Consider the following 18,026-nt stretch of genomic DNA (forward strand, 5'->3'; position numbering starts at 1 on the left):
AAAATCTATTGATGCAAGTTGATCTCCACGACTATAAAATAACCGAGATCAAAGGCAAATTAGTTCAGTTCCATTAAAGGATTTCAACATGAAGCTATTCACTCTTTTGTCTCTAATCTTGGCGACAGTCCTGCATTTGGCTCGCGCCGAAGATGCCAGCTTGGAAGACGTAATTTATACATTGGGTATGTACGAACATTTAATTATGTTCTTAATTTCCATCCAATATTTTAATTACGATCGTAATTACGCTTTGTAGAATTCCCTGGCGAAATCTATGACGATGGGGAACTCTTCGTCGACTCCGCTAACGAGTCTGCGACCAACTACAACGCCGTTGTAGGTAACGCGAATAATTACTTGGATAACCTTCTACAACAGGCCAAGGCAAACTTTGGATCGCAAAACATTGACCCACTTCCACTCGACAACGTTGAAAAATCGTTTAAAAAAGGGAAAATAATCAAATTAAAAGGAGGTTTTACTATGAAGAATGGACAACTGAGAGGTTTGGCTTTAGTACATTTTCTGAATTTTTTAAGTACCATAGAGAACGCATCGACGGGTGTGTAAGACTTCGATGCCTTCTTTAAAGTCCCTTTAAATGTGTTAGAAGAGTTCTTGGGACTAACGACCTTGAAACATTTTATGGTTAGGCCTTTTAAACCTTCACCGTTCTGGAGACGCTACTCTAGAAACCCTCGGAGACCGTACAATAATCCAGGCAACTATGGCAGTCAATGATCTGAAGGTTCAAATGGACGCCAGAGCTTATTTCAGTAAACTCAGCACCTCCTGGTATATGGGAGCCAAGGTTAAATACCTGAGAGCCTATATCCGAGTGGAAGTTCCACACCAAGCGGGGGTCAAACCCAAAGTCACTAACTTTGACATTCGAGAAATTGGCACTATTTCTGTCGACGTGAAAAAGTTGGGGCCCTTGAACTGGGTCATTGAAGGGCTCGGTTACCTAGTAACGAACATGTTGAAGAATGTTATGAAGGGAAGACTTTCAAAAATGGCATTGAAAGCTCTCAACTAGATTTCGATAATCGCGTGGATTGGATAATAAGACAAATTATCTCTGTATTTCATAAAATAAACTTATTATATCTTTATATAACAGTTTAATCTTTCTGGTATAGTATTTTAGGTTAAAAATATTTTATTTGATTATAATAAATAAAAATACACTTATTAAAAAATACACTAACTAAACTATATTCATTCTGTTAATCCTAATATGACCTTCTCTACAACATCTCGTACACGATCGCTGTTGAGATTTTTATTGGCCACTATTCTCAGTTCCTCGCTGATTCTCTCCAAAACCTTGAACTTTGACTCTTCAAAAAGGCTCTTAAACAAAGGGTGCAGAAATCTCTGAATGACGTGCCCAAATCGACCACCGCCCATAAAGTTGCCCAAGTCCAATTTAAGTTTGTCCCATTTAACGTATATTTCCGGTGCCCTTATCTCCAAATCCTCTTCACCCCATATTACTTTCGTAGCTCCGCCCCCTTTGACTCCCAACAGGGTGACATTATACCTTCCGTTCCCATGAACCGGGATAACCTTCATGAGTTTGCCCTTGGCCTCGTACGAACCCGAAATTGAAACTTTGGGAAAACGGAAGCCCGCCTTGAAAGATAATTTGGGAAAATCGGGCCACAAATCTAAAACTTGGAAACTCGATAGACCCGAGACTGAAACCTGAAATAATTAAAGTTAAAACTTTTAAAGAGATTTCGCCTAAAAACAATACGGTTTTCTCGCCAATAGATGCTAAATTCTAAAATAAGTTTTCCTTAGATTTAACCGGGGAATTAACTACAATAGATATACGATTAAAATTAATTAAAGCTCTCTTAATTAATCAGGTTGTCAAGTAAACACTTCATTGGGTAAGCGATATTTCATTATTTTTTTCGACGTAACAACTTCAGTTGTACCAACACGGTTTATAATGGGTGGTAAATACTAAACAACTTAGGCTATATTAATACAGTACCTCCATAGAAACCTAATTAAGTTTCTATGGTACCTCGTGCAATATGATATCCAAGTTGACGAAAACTTGGTTCACTTGAACTTTTTCATCCTTCATATGTAAGGGTTCAAGCGGGGGCATTTTTATATCCGGAATACCGTCTTTCATTTGAGCCCTGACATTCTCCAACGCTTCCCTAACGTATTTATTGAATGCCGCCACTTGTTCTTCATCCCCGTAAGTATTAGATGCATTAGAAACTTCCAGAGGAATTGCTGTAGTTGATAATCAATGTTTGTAAAATTAAAATTAGGCTTAAGTCGCGAGGGCGTGTTAGCTACATGCTCAAGGTCACGATGACACTATCTTTACAAATGTTACTACAAGAACTCCCTACCCAATTGCAAAGCTGTACAGGACATTGCGCTGATAATGTCTGTTTAGTATAGGAAGGTCAAATATCGCGGAAACGAGACCCTAATTATCAGATTAATGGAAGTTTTCATTCAGATTTTTAGCGCGTTGTATAACTTTATTTTCAAATTAGATAAGCTAAAACGTGCTAAATAATTAAACCAAGAGTAACGCCTACAAATTAATGTTTTTCAAATTGCCACCTGGAATTTTTTGATTTTATTTAACGCAACTTACGCAAGGACTCGCGATAAATGAAAAGACCGCGGATTTAACTTACCAGAAACGGAAAGGGCCACAAAGGCAAGGAGAAATACTAACACTTTCATGTTTGCTAAATTGAATGAGTTTAGTTCATCGTTTCACGGTCATATATAACTAAGAGAAAACACAACAATTAGATAAATAATGGTGATAGATACAATCTAATTACGACATATCGTCATTAAATCGCATCTGTGTTGTTTTAGGTTTGACGCTTTTAGCAGTTATTGACAAATCGCCGATCGTCGCTTTATTTTGGCATGGAGTAATGATCGCTTTAAAATTAAGAGGTGAATTAATCATTTTGTTGTAACGTTATTAAGCCCAACTCGCTTCTCCCGTTGTTAAATGGATCATTACTCCACGTTACTCTTTGATCGTAACTGGTTTTTACCCAATTAATTACATTAATTGGAATAATAATATGGTAGTTATTTCTTAACGCAGGGTGATAAGAATTGCTTATTGCCGCAATCAAGAAATATTGTTGCTTAACCCAACAGTTCAAGGTCTGAAGCGTGGATGAAATATACTTTATCAGGACCCACATTAGTTGAATTATGGAAATTTGTACTGAAATGCCCTCCACTTTGTACAATATGACTTTTAGTTTTTTCAATTCTTTTCGAGCCACCATTTTATTGTAACAGGGATAGATTTAATTTTAGAAGTAGGAATGGAGAACAGAGTAATCTGGGCGCGCGTCAAAGTCCCGGACCCCCTTCCACGGGACGGAGGGGTATGAAAGAAGAGGCGGGTCATAGCGACAGAGATAAAAAGGAATTACGTATTTTTCGCCATCCCCGCCAGCAACGTCATCAAAACGTAGTTTAAGTGAGCCAATGAGATAATTTAAACTTTTCGTTACGTGTTGGAAGGGGGGATCTATACTGGCTATGAGTCGGACCGAAGTAAATACTAACCATTCTCAATTCCTACTTCTAAAATTAAATCTATCCCTGATTGTACAAAATCATTTTGTCAAAATACAAGTTACTCTTCTATAGAATATATTGAACCTGCATTCGAAACATCAGTTAAATCGGTTGAACTATACAGCACCAAGGAGACTATGAAAGTTTGATTTCTTTTCTGTCCACCATTTTCCAATATGGCTACGGATTTCAACAAACATTTGTACTGTTCTATAGTACAATATAATGAAGTTGCAAACAAATTTTTCCCCATTACTCGGTGTAAATTTACGGCTAAACCCCCCCCCCCCCCCCCCCAAAAAAGAATTCTAAAACACACTGTACTAAAGTTGGTAACACTTTTATTTGGTCGAATATTTGAGTACAGGTTATTAAAAAATAACACTAGGTAATTAAAGTAAAAATCTTTTTTAAGATGTGAAAAATTAAAACTATATTACAGTTCATTTTGATGTTTTTTTTATGATCTTCCCGACATTCCTTGTATGATCTTGCCTACAATTTGTCGTACCGCGTCGGTATTGAGGGCTACATTGGCCTCTTTACTTATGGCTTCGCTGGCTTTCTTCAAAATGGTGGGCTTAAACTGTTCGAAAAGGGTCTTACCCAAAGTGGAAAGCATTTTTTGAATGGTATCCCCGAAACTTCCTCCACCCAAGAAGTTTCCCAAGTCTAAGTTGATCTTGTCCCATTTAATGTGAAGTGTCGGTTCAGTCATCTCCATGTCCTCTTCGCCCAAAATTAGACTGGTAGCTCCGCCCAATTCAGCCCCCAAGACAGTGACGTTGTATTTTCCGTCACCGTAAATGGGAATGAACTTCATGACCTTTCCCTTGACGTCGTACGAACCGGTAATAGACACTCTGGGGAAACGGAAGACAGCTTTGATCGACAAGTTCGGCAAGTCAGGGGACAGTTCCAAAACTTCGAAACCAGATAGACCCTCTACCACAATCTGAAACGTTAAAATAAAATTCTCGTAATTCACTCTAGTTGTTGCCGCAAATCATCAAATGGCATAATAGACGAATTTATCACAGTACCTCGTGCAGTTTGAGATCTAAGTCGACGTGATCTTGGTTTACTTGAACTTTTTGGTCCTTCAGATGTAAGGGTTCAACTATGGGCATTTTAATAGCCGGGATGCCCTCTTTCATTTGTTCCCTGAAATTCTCTAGAGCTTCTCTAATATATTTTTCAAATGCCGCAACTGGATCTTCCCCTGGCGCATAATACGCGTAAGTGTCTTCCACGGGAAGTGCTGTTGTTGACAATCAAAGTTTGTCATATTAGTAATATATGAAACAGTCATCCTGACCTTCATTTTCAAGGTCATCGTTCGACTTTCGATTATGAAAATCTCAAATGCATTTTGATTTAAAGCAAATAGCTAAACTAAATCAAATTTACCCTTTATAAATTAAACTTACCATAAGTGGCTACAGCCAAAAAGGCAATTAGAAATCCTAGGACTTTCATAGCTGATGTTATTGGCTCGGTGTTAGCTAGTGAGATTGAAAGAATTCAGTACCGTTTTGGAGACCATGTAGGCCTTATAAATGGGAAAAAGGTACTATAGTCGATTCCACCTTTAATATCCAACAGGTAGAAAGCTACGGCTGAGGGTTATTATATATTAAATCCCGTAGAATAGAAGCGAGTCGCTGAAAAGTCAAGGTGAAATTGAGTGTTGATAAGGGATGGTGATAATGGCAAACTATGTCATCTCCTGGCATCGCAGACACCTGCAGGAACAAAAATATGATCCCGAGATAATTTCGAGCCACAGATCATTAAATTCCATCTGTTTTCTCTCACGCGCTTAATCGTATTAATTGGATTAATTGTAGCTATTTTTCAACACTACTTGATAAGACTTGATGGCGATATAGCTTATTTTTGCAAATTTGATTTTGATTTTATCATTTTTAAAAGATCAAATGAGGAAAAAATACTATATGGGAAATGGTTCATTGTATATTTTATCAGTTGTTTTTACAAGCACATGTCGCAAATTTTGCTGGTCACTGACCAAGCACGTGTTGATAGGGCTCGTGTTTTTGACTCTCGTGGCTTCATTATTTTATCACGTGACGCATTTAGGTAATTTTTAAATTTACGCAGCCTAAAAATGTCAATATGTTTATTAATCAAAACTAAGTTTGCAATATACTTAGAATTCAGAAAAAATTAATCCAAAATTTTTGTTTTTTTCTTTATAATCTTATGCAGTATAATTTATCATGAAAGACGTCAATGCATAACGCAGAGACCATATTCTCACATTCACATCAAGTTAAATTACCATTGTCTCACCCTGAAGCAATTCTAAAGCAAAGGTTAACAATTTGATTAAGAACTTTCTTACATGGAACTCTTTGCCGGACAATACACCTCCTTTTGACCCTCAAAAATGGTCGTAGTTTTAAAAGTATATTTATAGGGTCACGAATAAGGCATGGATTGAAATTTGTTATTAAGATAAATTTATTAAAAATGTATAAGAACAAAATATTTCAAAAATTTACATAATTTATAAATTTTCAGCTATTTTATTTTAATCGGCAAAAATTCCATCAATAAAGATCTCCTCATCGTCTCACTATAATTACAACGAAAGAATAATAATTTAATTTTTAATTAAAGTTATACATAGGTATCACAATTTAATTAATTTTATACAAGCTTTGAATAACTAAAAGTTAATTCCCGGACCTGGTAGATTTGAAATAGACTGATTAATTGCTTTAAGTATCGGAGCGGAGATCTTGCTTTTCAAGACATTCTTGAACATATTGGTAAAGGCGAAACCCATTCCGTTCAAAATCCAGTTCAAAGGACCCAAGTTCTTGAAGTTCACTTTAATTCTACCAATCTCGTGAATGGTCATTTCTGTGGCTTTTGGTTTAATTCCATTCTTGGAGTTAGCCGGAACTTCCATAGCGATGGTGGCCTTCAAGTACTTGATAGTTGAGGACATGTACCACGGGATGTTTAACTTTCCGAACCAGGCACGCGCGTCGGTACCAACGTTCATATTCTCAACAGCTAAGGTCGCTCTGACCTTGACTACGTCACCATCAAAGTCTAAAGTCGCGTCTCCGGCTCTGTGTAATGTTGCCAAGCCTAATTAGATCAAGAAAAAATGTTAATTACTTTACTCAATTTGCCTTAAATTAAATTTAAGAGGCTTAGCTAACCTTTAAGAAGACCGTTAGTCGCTTTAAAACCTCCATGGAATCGAACGGGACCAACTTTCTTGTCGAATCCTTCGTTAATGTCCGGTAGACTTAGTGGATCGATGTTTAATTCGGCGAAGGACTCTCTAGCACTTTTTAGAAGTTCGTCCAAGTATTGGTTAGCGTTACCAACCGCGGTTTGGTACTCGTAGTGACCCATGGTACCGTGGGTCTCATTCGGGGGTGCGCTTAGAACCTCCGCGGGGTATTCTGTAAGAAATTGGTGACATCGTAATTCTGAGCAATGCCAATATAATAATAAGGACAATTTTAAACTTTTTCATTCGTCAAAATGGAACTTTCACAGTGTAATGTTTTTTGAAAGAGTGGCATATAAAAATACTGGAAAACTCACCCATAACAATCGCTTTACATTTTACATGGCTTAAACAAGCCAAAATAGCCAAGCAAGTCAGAACTTTGGAAATCATTTCGAATAGATACTCGGAAAATCTTGTACGTCTTCTTTACGAGTAGAAGCTTGAAAATTGCGTCTGATGAAATTTCTTGAATAACCTTGGCTTTTTATTGGGCATTTATCAATCATTCAATCTCCTTTTTATCTTCCACTATTTGCTTCTTAGTCGAATTTTTATAATATTAGCCTGATGGAATGGTTATCACTGGAGAATTCTCCATCTGCTTGTCGGTTGGATGTGATGACGCTCTTTTGATCCCTTGAAATTCTCAAGCAACTCTGTTTCCTCTCGTTTCCTGCCTCTCTCTCTCTCTCTCTCTCTCTCTCTCTCTCTCTCTCTCTCTCTCTCTCTCTCTCTCTCTCTCTCTCTCTCTCTCTCTCTCTCTCTCTCTCTCTCAACACTTTACTATGGCTTAAATCGATTAGTGTATCCTCTTAAGTTGGTTCAAAATGATACGTTTAATAAAGGGGTATCCGGGATGTATGCATTGTTACGTGTGGTTTGCGGCTTTCACTTTATTAAAGCTTTACTATATGGAGTATTTCCCTTTTCTTCGAAGCTTCTACTTCCTTCTAAGAAGCGGCTTCTCTCTTGCTCTTCTTTCCGATTTTTTTTTTATTTATTCCGCGATTTTTAAAGGGATACTGAAAGCATAAATATGTTATGTTTATTTATTGTTATTTCCAAATAAATAGCTTCGTCTTTCTCAAAACATGTCTCGTGAATCGTTAAAAACAATGTTGAAAATAATTAGAATTGCTTTAGTATATAGTTACCTTGAAAACACCAAAATCCCAGAGTACGCAAGGATAACCGTTACTTCTCGAGATTGTTTAAGATACTATTATCAATATTTACCACTCGCGATGACGTTTTATTATCCCTTTAAACGCTTGAATCGATACTTTGGTGACAAGCAAACCGCGTCGTAGTTGGTCGTAGACTTTCGGTTTCGGATTCTTTACCAACAAACTCGCGTCGTCGCGGTTTGAAGTAAAAGTGAAACGATATTTTTATTCTCATTTTAATATCTTAAAAGGGGGTTTCTCCACGCATGACGTCACCTGACATTTCATCTAATTTTTATTTTAAATTTATTTAATGTAAAAACTTGAAGTTTCTAAGGAGATAGAGTTGTTCCTAAGTCAAAAGATTTCTAGATCTTTCAAAGAGATTTATCTATCCTTCATTATTTACGGTTTTTTTAAGAAGGGTTGAACAAGAGGTCGCTTATACGATGTTACGAATTATATAAACTGTAGAATGAACCATGATAAAATTTAGATTATCGGACATATACACAAACCACAGTAGACACCGAGTTGTAAATATTTAACTTAATGTATTCTTTGATAAATACAAGGCCGTTTAATATTTGATGCTAGATAGGTCTTGTTATTATAATTTTTTTTCTTCTTCTAAGGAATATGTAGTGGTTTTTTGGGGCGTTAACTAAATCGTACTAGTGCGTGCTTGAGTAAGTTTTTGCGTCATTTTTATTAGTAACTTAGTTCCAGAAAATATTAGTTCGTGTCAAATGGAAAATACTTTACTGTAAAATCATCCTATAATCATCTTTCCATCTCAATAGGCAGAATTTAGTTTTTGAAATGAAATAGGCGCCTAATTGGTTAATTTTACAAGCGGTACTACATAACTATAGGATCCTAACATGAACCAGTGGTCACCAACTTTGTGTATTTCCTTTTCTTCGCCGATTACGGGTTACACTATACATTATAAGTTCATAAGATATGTTCCATAAGTTTGACTGTAGGCAATTCTCGCTTGTCGTTCTCGAACTAGCTCTGAATATTACGAAGTATAGGTAGTGTCATACTTATGGAACATATGTTATAAACTTATGATTACGTGTATTAATTTTTTGGAAAATACCGATGTTGACAGAAATCTAATGGCATAGTTGGTGATCAAGATCCAGGGAAAAGAGGAAAAAACTCGACCCTCTCGAGCTTGGTGTAGAGCTTGACCTTCAACTTAATATATAACAATAACGTGTGCCTGTATTGGTCACTATACCAGGTAGTTTGATACTCCTTATCTTAATAAATTCCTAATTAGATAATCGTTTACCCAATAAAACGAAAATATTTTCAAAATTGAAAGTTGTTTATTAGATATTTAAATTATTATCAAAATGGAACGCACAACGAAAAAAAACAGATGTTACGCTAATCGCTTCAAAACACCGAAATTATGAAATGTAGAACAATAATTATTAAGATAAAATCAGTTTATCGACTTTTAATTACAAAATAGGGCGTCTACTTTGTACCTTGATCTCGCTAAGACTATAAAAGTAAAAAAATCACCCTTTCATTTGAGAAGTTCAACTTCGAGTCTTTGAGAAAGTCCTAGGTTTCGCATTCCTTTTATTTCACTACGTAAATGTTAATTGTTTAAAATGATCTTTAAAATATTAGGGCTCGTAACACTATCATTAGTCTTATTACATTCTGTTAATTGCGAAGACTATTCCTACGATGAGTTACTGGAGGAAGTAGATTATTTCTACTCGGGTATGTTCATAACAAACTTTTATCGTATTTAAATAACATCAGGGAGCGACCAAAGTAGAGGCTGCTATTACTCTAGCATCTTGTTCAATACAAAACTCCCTTACGTTATTTACTATGGGAGGATACATTCATTTTAACGAAACTTCGCTTTGTTTGCAATTTCTTTCATTTATTAAAAGAATTTCCCGGAGAAGTATTTGTTCCACCAAGACAGAACAAGTTAACTGAAAAGAAGAGTGGAAGCGGCAATTATAAAGCGGCCAATGCAAATCAGTTCTTGGACATGATGTTGAAAAACGCCGAGAAAACTATCATCGAAAACGAATTGGATCCTTTATCACTTCCAGATGCAGAGAAAAAAGTTACCAGTCGCTTGTTGGTTTTAGTTGTTGAAGGAGGTTACAGCTCGACTAATGGAGAATTACACGGTATATAATTACGTAAATCCAGAAGTGAGATGAGACTAGAAGTGAAGGGCTCTAGCATTGGTAGTAGATCCTGGCACTAGTGAACAAACTTTGGTGATTTTATGCCCCTTCCATCGCGCCTACACTACTGAGAAAAAAATTATTGAGTTCCAAAAACATTTTCTACCCCCTTCCCCTCAACCTAAAGCCGCGGAACACGGACGCCTGTGCTTGAATCATGAACGCTGGATCTCTAAAGGGACCGGAAAACGCCCGCCTTCCACTGCACAAACCGAGTCCTCTCTAGCATAGCGTCGGGGGAAGGGATGGGGGTTGTGAATTTGGGAACACTCAAGGCCATTCGGTCTTTTGTGAATCTGAATAAACCTATTGAAAATAAATTTAAACGACCTTGGCCGTACCCGTTTTTTTATTTATTTTTTTACAAAGCAAACGTGCTATAGAGAAAAATCTATTCCGTTTACCAGTCCCTTTAGAGATCCAGCGTTCATGCTTGAATCTAGTTCGGCCGTCTACCGCCACGAGCGTCTCACGTTTTGGAGGGAAAATTCAGAAACCAGAGGGCCAACCGTTGGTGTGTTATCAAGAATATTCACTTTCGCCGAGTGAAGAATTTGGTTAGCTCAGTACTTCTAGTCTCATCTCACTTCTGGTAAAACGTTTGTATAGGCAAAATGCGGCCGCCCTTGGTATTCTAAATATGTAAATAGCTTCCTGTCTTGTGAAGCTATGTTTGGATAACAGCAACGCTAGCGGAAATATAACAGCTTTGATTAACGAGTTCGGATAAAATTTAACAAGACCTTTTGATTAGGCTTAGCATACATGGTTTTAGTAATGTTATATAGAATTGGATGGAGGCTTAGTTCCACGCGTATAGTACCTTATTGCAAACTTTTTTATGGTTAGGCCTTTCAACTATCCACCGAGCTGGAAATTCTACTCTTGAAAATAAGGGGAATTCAATGGAGGTTGTAGCGACTTTAGCCGTTCGTAACATGAGGTTTGAAACCGACGCCAGAGTCTGGTTGACGGCGGTTGACATTCCTTGGCGCATGTCAGCCACCATCCCTTACTTGAAAGCTACCATTACGGTGGTTATCCCTCTGATCAAAACTAACGGAGAGAAAGCCGAAGCTACCAGTTTGGTTATAAACGAAATAAGCAGCATTAACATGAAATTCAAGAATCTTGGACCTTTGAATTGGTTGTTGGATGGATTTGGAACTTTGCTAACCAATTTGTTAAAGAAAGTTATCAAGAATCAGATACAGAAGCCCATGTTGAAGGCTATCAATTCGGCTATTGGGACATTTCCCGGTATGGGATAGCGATTTTATGATAACCTTTTTATTTCGAATTTATTAATTCAATTTAATTAAAATAATTAATGTAAATAAGGCAAATTAAAACATTGAAATAATATACAAAATCACGTTGCTTTATTGCCTTAATTTGGGTAATTTAAAACATAGGAAGGTTGGCTTCTGCCAAGTATTTTTTGACAATTCCGTGCATGACCTTTTCCGTGATGTTCTTGACGGTCCTCTTCAAGAGGTCAGTGACCAGTCCAGAAAAGAAGTTGACCAAGTATTTCAATGGACCTAAGTTGGTAACCTTGACGTCCAAACCCCTCAGAGCGTTCAGTTTGAATCTAAAAGTAAAACGTCAAATTTAGATTGGCAAAATTACTCCACTCGTTAGTAGCATACGACTTACTTTGTCAATTCAGATTTACTCTCGGGATTGGCGGTGTTCCTGACAAGTTGCAAGTCAATATCGGCAAAGCCAACCTTGGCTAAAATATCGATCGAGGGTCCCAAGTTCATGAACTTGATATCGGCGGTGGCTTTAGCGTTGAGGACACCCATGCCCAAGGTCGCGTCCACGATCATGGTACCATCACCGAAGGATAGGGTGCAATCGTCGGTCCTGTGCAAGGTGGTCAGTCCGTTGACAACGGTGTTCCTTACTTTCATTTCTCCCTTCCACGTGACGAGGATGAGTTTTCTTTCGAAACCGACTCTCTGGTCGGGCATTACGTAGGGTTCCAAAGGAGTTTCGGTGTTTTTTCTCATGCTGTCTAACAGCATGTCCACGAAGTAGTTGGCATTGCCCTTATCCGCTGGCTCGGCACCTGATACGATTTTTAATATTTTATAATTTTTCAAGGCATGATTATTATATTAAAAGACACCTATGGGTCTGTTTTATTGTTAGATACTTGTTACTTACCAAGGCAGAAAGCTGCAACGGACAACAAGATCAAAACTTTAATCATGTTTGTTAATGGTATGAAACTGTTTCTCCTGGGCAAAGAATTTCACCAAATAAAAACGATTTCAGAAAGAAATTCCTTTAATAAATAATTTTATATCTTCTATCAGTACATTTTGGTGTGAACCTCAACATGTGTTTAGTTCGATAAAATAAGATTAGGATATTTGTGGCAAAGAGATCCTGTTAACATCTCGTTTTGTTGACTGAATTAGAGCCAATATGTACAACTAATTTGTAAATTATAGATCATCCATTTACTCCCGCCTTTACCAACATTATCTTGTGATTTAAATATCCACCTACACAGAGCTACGTCTAAAGAAACCTTGGGATATTTTGACCTTACATAAATCTTGAGAAAAAATTATGAATTTATTTATTATTTAGCTTATGTCATTAAACAACATCTTTACAAAACAAAAATAGGCTCATACAATTACAATTTTGCTACATTTACTTATTTTTCTGTGATACATAGATCTAAAATTTCACTATATATATGTAATCCAATAAATTTTAATTTACCGTAATGTAACGAAAATCAAGTTTTTACGTTTTGGGAATTTTTTAAAATGATTTTTTAAAACCATCCCAGACTTCCTGGCAAGGGCGTTCTGGACACGGAATTTTGAAGGGCATAGCTGTAAGGTCCGTAAAATGCGTTGGTCATTTTCATAATCATTTGATCGGCAACACCCGATTTTAGAGCCTTCTTGGCGCCGTTGTTAACTGGCCCGAGTCCACTAAATTCTATATTCATTTTTCCCAAACTGACCACGTTAAAATGGATCAGTGTCGGTTTGTTAGGTCCCATGCGTGAAGTGACCGCAATATTTATCAAAGGCTGGGTGTAGTTAACTTCAAGGTCACCGCTTCTCTCTGGAACTCGTCCATATTTGACCTTGACCTGAAAAGATTTTTTAAGAATTTTAAGTTGATATGCAAGTAAAATTAGTAAATGGCTACTACATTTGCGTTAAGAGCTCTGACAAGACTTTAATGCAAACTTACCCCATAGTTGACCTTCAAATAATTGAAGGTCACGGAACAGTTGAAAGTGATATTGCCGTATATGCGATAGGGAGTAGCGCAGTCTAGAGCGCGGTAGCCTTTACTGAAACCAGACATTGTTCCGTTGACAAAATGGGCGTAAACACCAACTCCAACGGGTCCTATTTTATCCTTCCCATGGTCGTAAAATGGTGGCATGATTATCGGGTCCAGACGGTTGCTCCGGACTTCGGTGGTCATCGATATCTGAAGGACGTTGTCCAAGTAATGATTGGCATCGCTGACGTTGGAAGCTTGAATGAAAGCTGAAAAAAAAAGTGTAAAAGCTAATATTAGAATTACCATTGGGAACTTTCGATAAGGAAATATAATGAACATTCTTGAAGAAAACTTGAATTAATTTCAATTATTTACTTACAAAGTAGTAACAAAAGGGAGCAACATGTCCAGAGAGTAGTTTTCGCCATGTTGTTCACCGTCGAAATTTCGAGGTGATGTGTTTAACACTTCGATCTAAGAAGCTAGCTAATGAAAGTTCGCTAAAATTTGAAAATAATAAACGTTGATTATTTTTCCGACTCACGACTTGTCAGCGATTGGTATTGCTTCAAATTACGTATTTATTTCTATTGTATTCGCCAAGACAGCCAAAATTAATAAGGGCTAAATAAAGGACGAAACTCGCGAAAATTAATCTACATTTCGGGTAACAAGGGCGAAGCTGGATCACTTGAAACGCTTCATGTATTTATTTTAATTAGAAAATCACTCAATATTTTTTTGATTTATTTGGCTGCCTTGTTTTCGACAAGAAACTTGATTTTCATGATACTAGCCCTTTAACAGTAGAATCGCCGTTGCCTTTCGACAAGTCTTTGTTGAAACTTCCAAGAAAGAAAATAATTGTGTTGATCAATTCAGTTTTTTCGCCTATTCATTATAAGTAACGTAGAAAGTGAAACCAAAAACGTCTAGTTTTACATACCTTATAAAATTTTGACTATGATTAATTAAATGGAAAACAAAAGTTGGCGAAACCGCACACATTTTCATAAATAATAGATTTATGCAACAAAACTCGTATGGCCTTGACTATAATGACGTAAACAGGGAATAAAAGTGATTTAAAGTTTCTGAGTTGAGTAATTAAAATGGTTAGAGTCTAAATAACTTTTATTTTGACTATTCTAAGTAAGAAATATTGTAGAGTTTTGTAAAAATATAAGAAAAAAGTTACCTTTATGGATTTAAATTTCCCGCCAAGGAATGTAGGAAGGTAGGTACCCGGATATGACGTATTCTTGCGCAGGAAATGCTTTTACGCGTCAACAGTTCGCGGAAATTTGTTGTTGAGGTTGTGGGCTGAGCCAGGATGTTTGTTTGGTTGGTTTAATTTCTAAAGATTTTAGGAGGATAGAGTTTACTTCAATTTTAACAAAATGCCAAATCGAAGAAATCGGCGTGGTAATCATTTACCAACTGATTTTACATATATAAGTTCTTGCGTCAAATTAACATTATTTTTCTTCAATTTTCTGTTTTGGGTAAGTTACTAAGCCTTGCCTCTGTCATAATATTTAGATTTATGTTGCAACGTTATTTGTGGCATTAATTTTGATTAAATCTACGTATTTAGCTAATTGGTGGTGCCATAATTGGTATTGGGGGATGGTCATACTTCCAAGAATACGCGGAAGGAGGTTCAGAGAGTGTAAACAACGCTTTCAATTTGGTGCTAAATATTTCACTAGTTGTTATGATATGCGGTGGTTGCATATTTGTCATTAGTTTTTTTGGTTGTATCGGAGCGTTGAGAGAAAATGTGTGTCTTCTACGAATGGTGAGTTGAAATTTTTCATATTTTTAAGCACTGAATACACCAATGAAAACATTTTTTTCCGCAGTATTCTTTCATTCTCTTGTTGTTATTCCTGGGTGAAATGGTTGTCGCTACATTAGCATTTGTCTTCCCTACAAAGTTTTCTGATTTGGCTAAAAAGGGTTTATCTAATGATCCAATTGTAAAATATCGAGATGATGTCAATCTACAAAATTTCATTGATATTATGCAACAAGAGTTTCAATGTTGCGGAATTTCCCATCAAAGTTACAAAGATTGGTCCAAGAATATATACTTTAATTGTAGCTTGACCAATAACAGTACGGAAAAATGTGGAGTACCGTATTCTTGCTGCCAAAATCCTCGAAATCTTGATGTAAGAATTTATATTTGAAGCTTTAAAATAAAATTAATGGAATTTAACTTTTATTATTTTATAGAGTGGTTTGTTAAATATTCAATGTGGTTATCACGTTCAAAATTCGGTAAAGTCCATCTTGTAAAAATTATTCTAATTAGCTCAGGGAGCCCGTACCGGTCCTATAATTCCTATAAATTCCTATATTTTTGAACCTGTCCTTTATTATCCTATAATTTCATGAAAGGTCCTATAATATCCTATATTTTTGACTTAGTCGAAGTTTTCGTATAGTTTAGCATCAAATTTATCAAAATTTAGCTTTTTTTTTTTTATCGAGATCACATTTGAATGGAGACCGAAATTGCGGAGCTCGCTTAGGATTTTTATATATTATATTATGTTATATTTTAATTAAGTTCTTCTGAGTTTTCAAAGTAAAATCCAATTTGTTATTTTTTATTTTTTGGGATTTTTCTACATAGTTTAAGCCCAAAATTGTATTATATTAGAGCTGCATTTTTAGTCCTATATTTTCCTATAAAAACACGTGATTTTTTTTCTCCTATAAAATCCTATAATTCCTGGGGGAAAAAAATTCCTATTTTTCCTATAAGGAATTTAAATTTAAGAGTGGGCTCCCTGTTAGCTGTTAATTAATTAATTAATTTATTAATTGTTTTTAGACGGAATCGGAAGTAAGAAAACGAATATTTACAACGGGATGTGTCGAAGCTTTGGAAGAATATGCCAAAAAGAATTTACACATTATAGCGGGAGTTTTATTGGGTGTGGCTTTGATTCAACTATTTGCCATTTATCTATCGAGAACACTTTTAGGGCAAATTGAAGCTCAATTAAGTCAATGGACGTAGAGTCAAGAAAAATAATTAATTAAATAAATTTAATGAAGTTTTAAAATATTAAATAATAAATGTGTAACATGCTCAATATACAGGGGATCAAAAAAAAAAAAAAAAGAAGTAACAACAAAATAGGTCAAAAATAGGTGATGTTTGGAACTTTGGATATTCATTGTATTTCTAATTCTTCCAAAAATGAACAAAGAATTTAATTTAATTTAATTAAATTAATTATATAAGAAGATTTTGGGAACTGATTGAATTGAGAGAATATAATAGTTTAAAATCCTTAAATTCAATATTAAGGGGCGGTGAATCCAATAAATTAGTTTAATTATTTCACTCTCCCTTTAAACATAAGACTTTAATTGATGAACTTTTAATTGAAATTCAATTTCGATTGTTATTCTTTACACATGATATAATATTAATTAGTTAATTACAATTTTTACCAGTATTTTTATTTTTTTAAGTGTTACGTAGCCTGTAATATGATTTGTTGACAAATTTTGACGTTTTTAATTAGTTTTTTGTGGATTTTGTAAAATTTTGAAGCCATATCAAGAAGTTATTACTATTTTGTTTGTATTTACAATAATTTAGTAAAAAAGACCAAATATTTAGTTACATTGCCATAATTAAATTAATGGAACAGTTTTTAAGCAAAGTTTTTCAATATTCTTCTTTTAAATTTAAAAATAATTATGGGGTAAAAAAAATATATATATAATAAAATAGGGCTGTCTTTAATCTTTATATGTTGTACTTAAAAATACGAAAATTTGAAATTTTTAGTATTGTATTAATGCCTATAGAGTGCTGTCAGAAGCGACGGTGTGACGTCACCCATGCTGTTTTCCCATAAAGAAAAAACGGTAACTGTCATGGCCGCCCATTGCTAAAGGCAGACTCGTGACGTTTAACCTTGGAACTGACGTCACAACTGACAGCACTCTATACTATTATGGAAAAAAAGGTGCTTTTTAAATAATAAATAAATAAATAAAGAAATGTAAACAATTTTAATATAAAATATTGTAGGGTATTTCTAGCGTAAATAATATTAATTAGGATTATGATAAAATTACTAAAGTATTTATTGATAAAACTGATGATGTTTTTAATTGAGCATTTTACTGTGATATACTTTTGTAATATTTGTAATTAATCTTTATCATTCCATATTATCAGTAAAATGTTTGTAAATTAAACAAACCTTTCAATTATTATTAATTTAAAATGTTGTTTGTTATTATTGTTTTAGGATTCGTCGGCTTCATCAAAGAATTTGCGTCGCCTATTGACCGACAGGAAGCGGGTGAATGTCCGCTCGAATCACCCTGTAAATGTTAAACATGTATATCAGAAGTATATAATACTTCTCTTCGAGAGAAGTGTACCACAAAGCGGGGTAAGTGTAACGTCACTCTTCCCCAACATCATTT

At 35.4% G+C, this 18,026-nt stretch overlaps 8 protein-coding genes across 10 annotated transcripts; 3 read left to right on the top strand and 5 right to left on the bottom strand.

The window, feature by feature from the left end:
* Positions 1 to 73: 73 nt before the first annotated feature.
* Positions 74 to 1,091, top strand: LOC149623391 (mite allergen Lep d 7-like). The gene is made up of 3 exons (XM_089853312.1): positions 74 to 185; positions 260 to 508; positions 657 to 1,091. The coding sequence occupies exons 1-3, from the start codon at positions 89 to 91 to the stop codon at positions 1,040 to 1,042; spliced, it is 732 nt and encodes a 243-aa protein (XP_089709438.1). The 5' UTR covers positions 74 to 88; the 3' UTR covers positions 1,043 to 1,091.
* Positions 1,092 to 1,224: 133 nt separating this feature from the next.
* On the bottom strand, positions 1,225 to 3,856 carry LOC149623392 (uncharacterized). Its single transcript, XM_089853283.1, has 4 exons — positions 3,688 to 3,856; positions 2,685 to 2,738; positions 2,045 to 2,265; positions 1,225 to 1,713 (listed from the first exon to the last, which is right to left on the bottom strand). The coding sequence occupies exons 1-4, from the start codon at positions 3,854 to 3,856 to the stop codon at positions 1,225 to 1,227; spliced, it is 933 nt and encodes a 310-aa protein (XP_089709409.1).
* A 207-nt stretch (positions 3,857 to 4,063) lies between these two features.
* On the bottom strand, positions 4,064 to 5,091 carry LOC149623393 (uncharacterized). Its single transcript, XM_089853284.1, has 3 exons — positions 5,034 to 5,091; positions 4,647 to 4,864; positions 4,064 to 4,558 (listed from the first exon to the last, which is right to left on the bottom strand). The coding sequence occupies exons 1-3, from the start codon at positions 5,080 to 5,082 to the stop codon at positions 4,064 to 4,066; spliced, it is 762 nt and encodes a 253-aa protein (XP_089709410.1). The 5' UTR covers positions 5,083 to 5,091.
* Positions 5,092 to 6,004: 913 nt separating this feature from the next.
* LOC149623394 (mite allergen Lep d 7-like) lies at positions 6,005 to 8,242 on the bottom strand. 2 transcript variants are annotated; one of them, XM_089852618.1, is made up of 5 exons: positions 8,038 to 8,242; positions 7,198 to 7,905; positions 6,804 to 7,052; positions 6,319 to 6,729; positions 6,005 to 6,205 (listed from the first exon to the last, which is right to left on the bottom strand). In XM_089852618.1, exons 2-5 carry the CDS (start codon positions 7,271 to 7,273, stop codon positions 6,195 to 6,197), a joined length of 747 nt encoding a protein of 248 aa, XP_089708744.1. In that variant the 5' UTR covers positions 7,274 to 7,905; positions 8,038 to 8,242; the 3' UTR covers positions 6,005 to 6,194. The 2 variants fall into 2 exon arrangements, with proteins under 2 accessions (XP_089708744.1, XP_089708743.1); XM_089852617.1 differs by having other exon boundaries at positions 6,005 to 6,729.
* Positions 8,243 to 8,701: 459 nt separating this feature from the next.
* On the top strand, positions 8,702 to 12,052 carry LOC149623395 (uncharacterized). Of its 2 annotated transcripts, XM_089852926.1 has the most exons (4): positions 8,702 to 8,985; positions 9,170 to 9,801; positions 9,981 to 10,229; positions 11,139 to 12,052. In XM_089852926.1, exons 2-4 carry the CDS (start codon positions 9,687 to 9,689, stop codon positions 11,558 to 11,560), a joined length of 786 nt encoding a protein of 261 aa, XP_089709052.1. In that variant the 5' UTR covers positions 8,702 to 8,985; positions 9,170 to 9,686; the 3' UTR covers positions 11,561 to 12,052. The 2 variants fall into 2 exon arrangements, with proteins under 2 accessions (XP_089709052.1, XP_089709051.1); XM_089852925.1 differs by having other exon boundaries at positions 8,702 to 9,801.
* LOC149623396 (mite allergen Lep d 7-like) lies at positions 11,693 to 12,571 on the bottom strand. The gene is made up of 3 exons (XM_089852928.1): positions 12,465 to 12,571; positions 11,949 to 12,366; positions 11,693 to 11,883 (listed from the first exon to the last, which is right to left on the bottom strand). The coding sequence occupies exons 1-3, from the start codon at positions 12,508 to 12,510 to the stop codon at positions 11,694 to 11,696; spliced, it is 654 nt and encodes a 217-aa protein (XP_089709054.1). The 5' UTR covers positions 12,511 to 12,571; the 3' UTR covers position 11,693.
* A 53-nt stretch (positions 12,572 to 12,624) lies between these two features.
* On the bottom strand, positions 12,625 to 14,153 carry LOC149623397 (uncharacterized). The gene is made up of 3 exons (XM_089852927.1): positions 13,939 to 14,153; positions 13,521 to 13,825; positions 12,625 to 13,416 (listed from the first exon to the last, which is right to left on the bottom strand). Exons 1-3 carry the CDS (start codon positions 13,985 to 13,987, stop codon positions 13,090 to 13,092), a joined length of 681 nt encoding a protein of 226 aa, XP_089709053.1. The 5' UTR covers positions 13,988 to 14,153; the 3' UTR covers positions 12,625 to 13,089.
* A 693-nt stretch (positions 14,154 to 14,846) lies between these two features.
* Positions 14,847 to 17,821, top strand: LOC149623398 (tetraspanin-33-like). Its single transcript, XM_089853320.1, has 5 exons — positions 14,847 to 15,064; positions 15,157 to 15,360; positions 15,425 to 15,736; positions 15,801 to 15,845; positions 16,405 to 17,821. The coding sequence occupies exons 1-5, from the start codon at positions 14,960 to 14,962 to the stop codon at positions 16,591 to 16,593; spliced, it is 855 nt and encodes a 284-aa protein (XP_089709446.1). The 5' UTR covers positions 14,847 to 14,959; the 3' UTR covers positions 16,594 to 17,821.
* The last annotated feature ends 205 nt before the right edge of the window (positions 17,822 to 18,026 follow it).

This window comes from Phalangium opilio, unplaced genomic scaffold, assembly GCF_054372755.1.
Source record: "Phalangium opilio isolate 3A_F unplaced genomic scaffold, DU_Popi_V2 ptg000113l_1, whole genome shotgun sequence".
Classification (NCBI taxonomy): Eukaryota; Metazoa; Arthropoda; class Arachnida; order Opiliones; family Phalangiidae; genus Phalangium; species Phalangium opilio.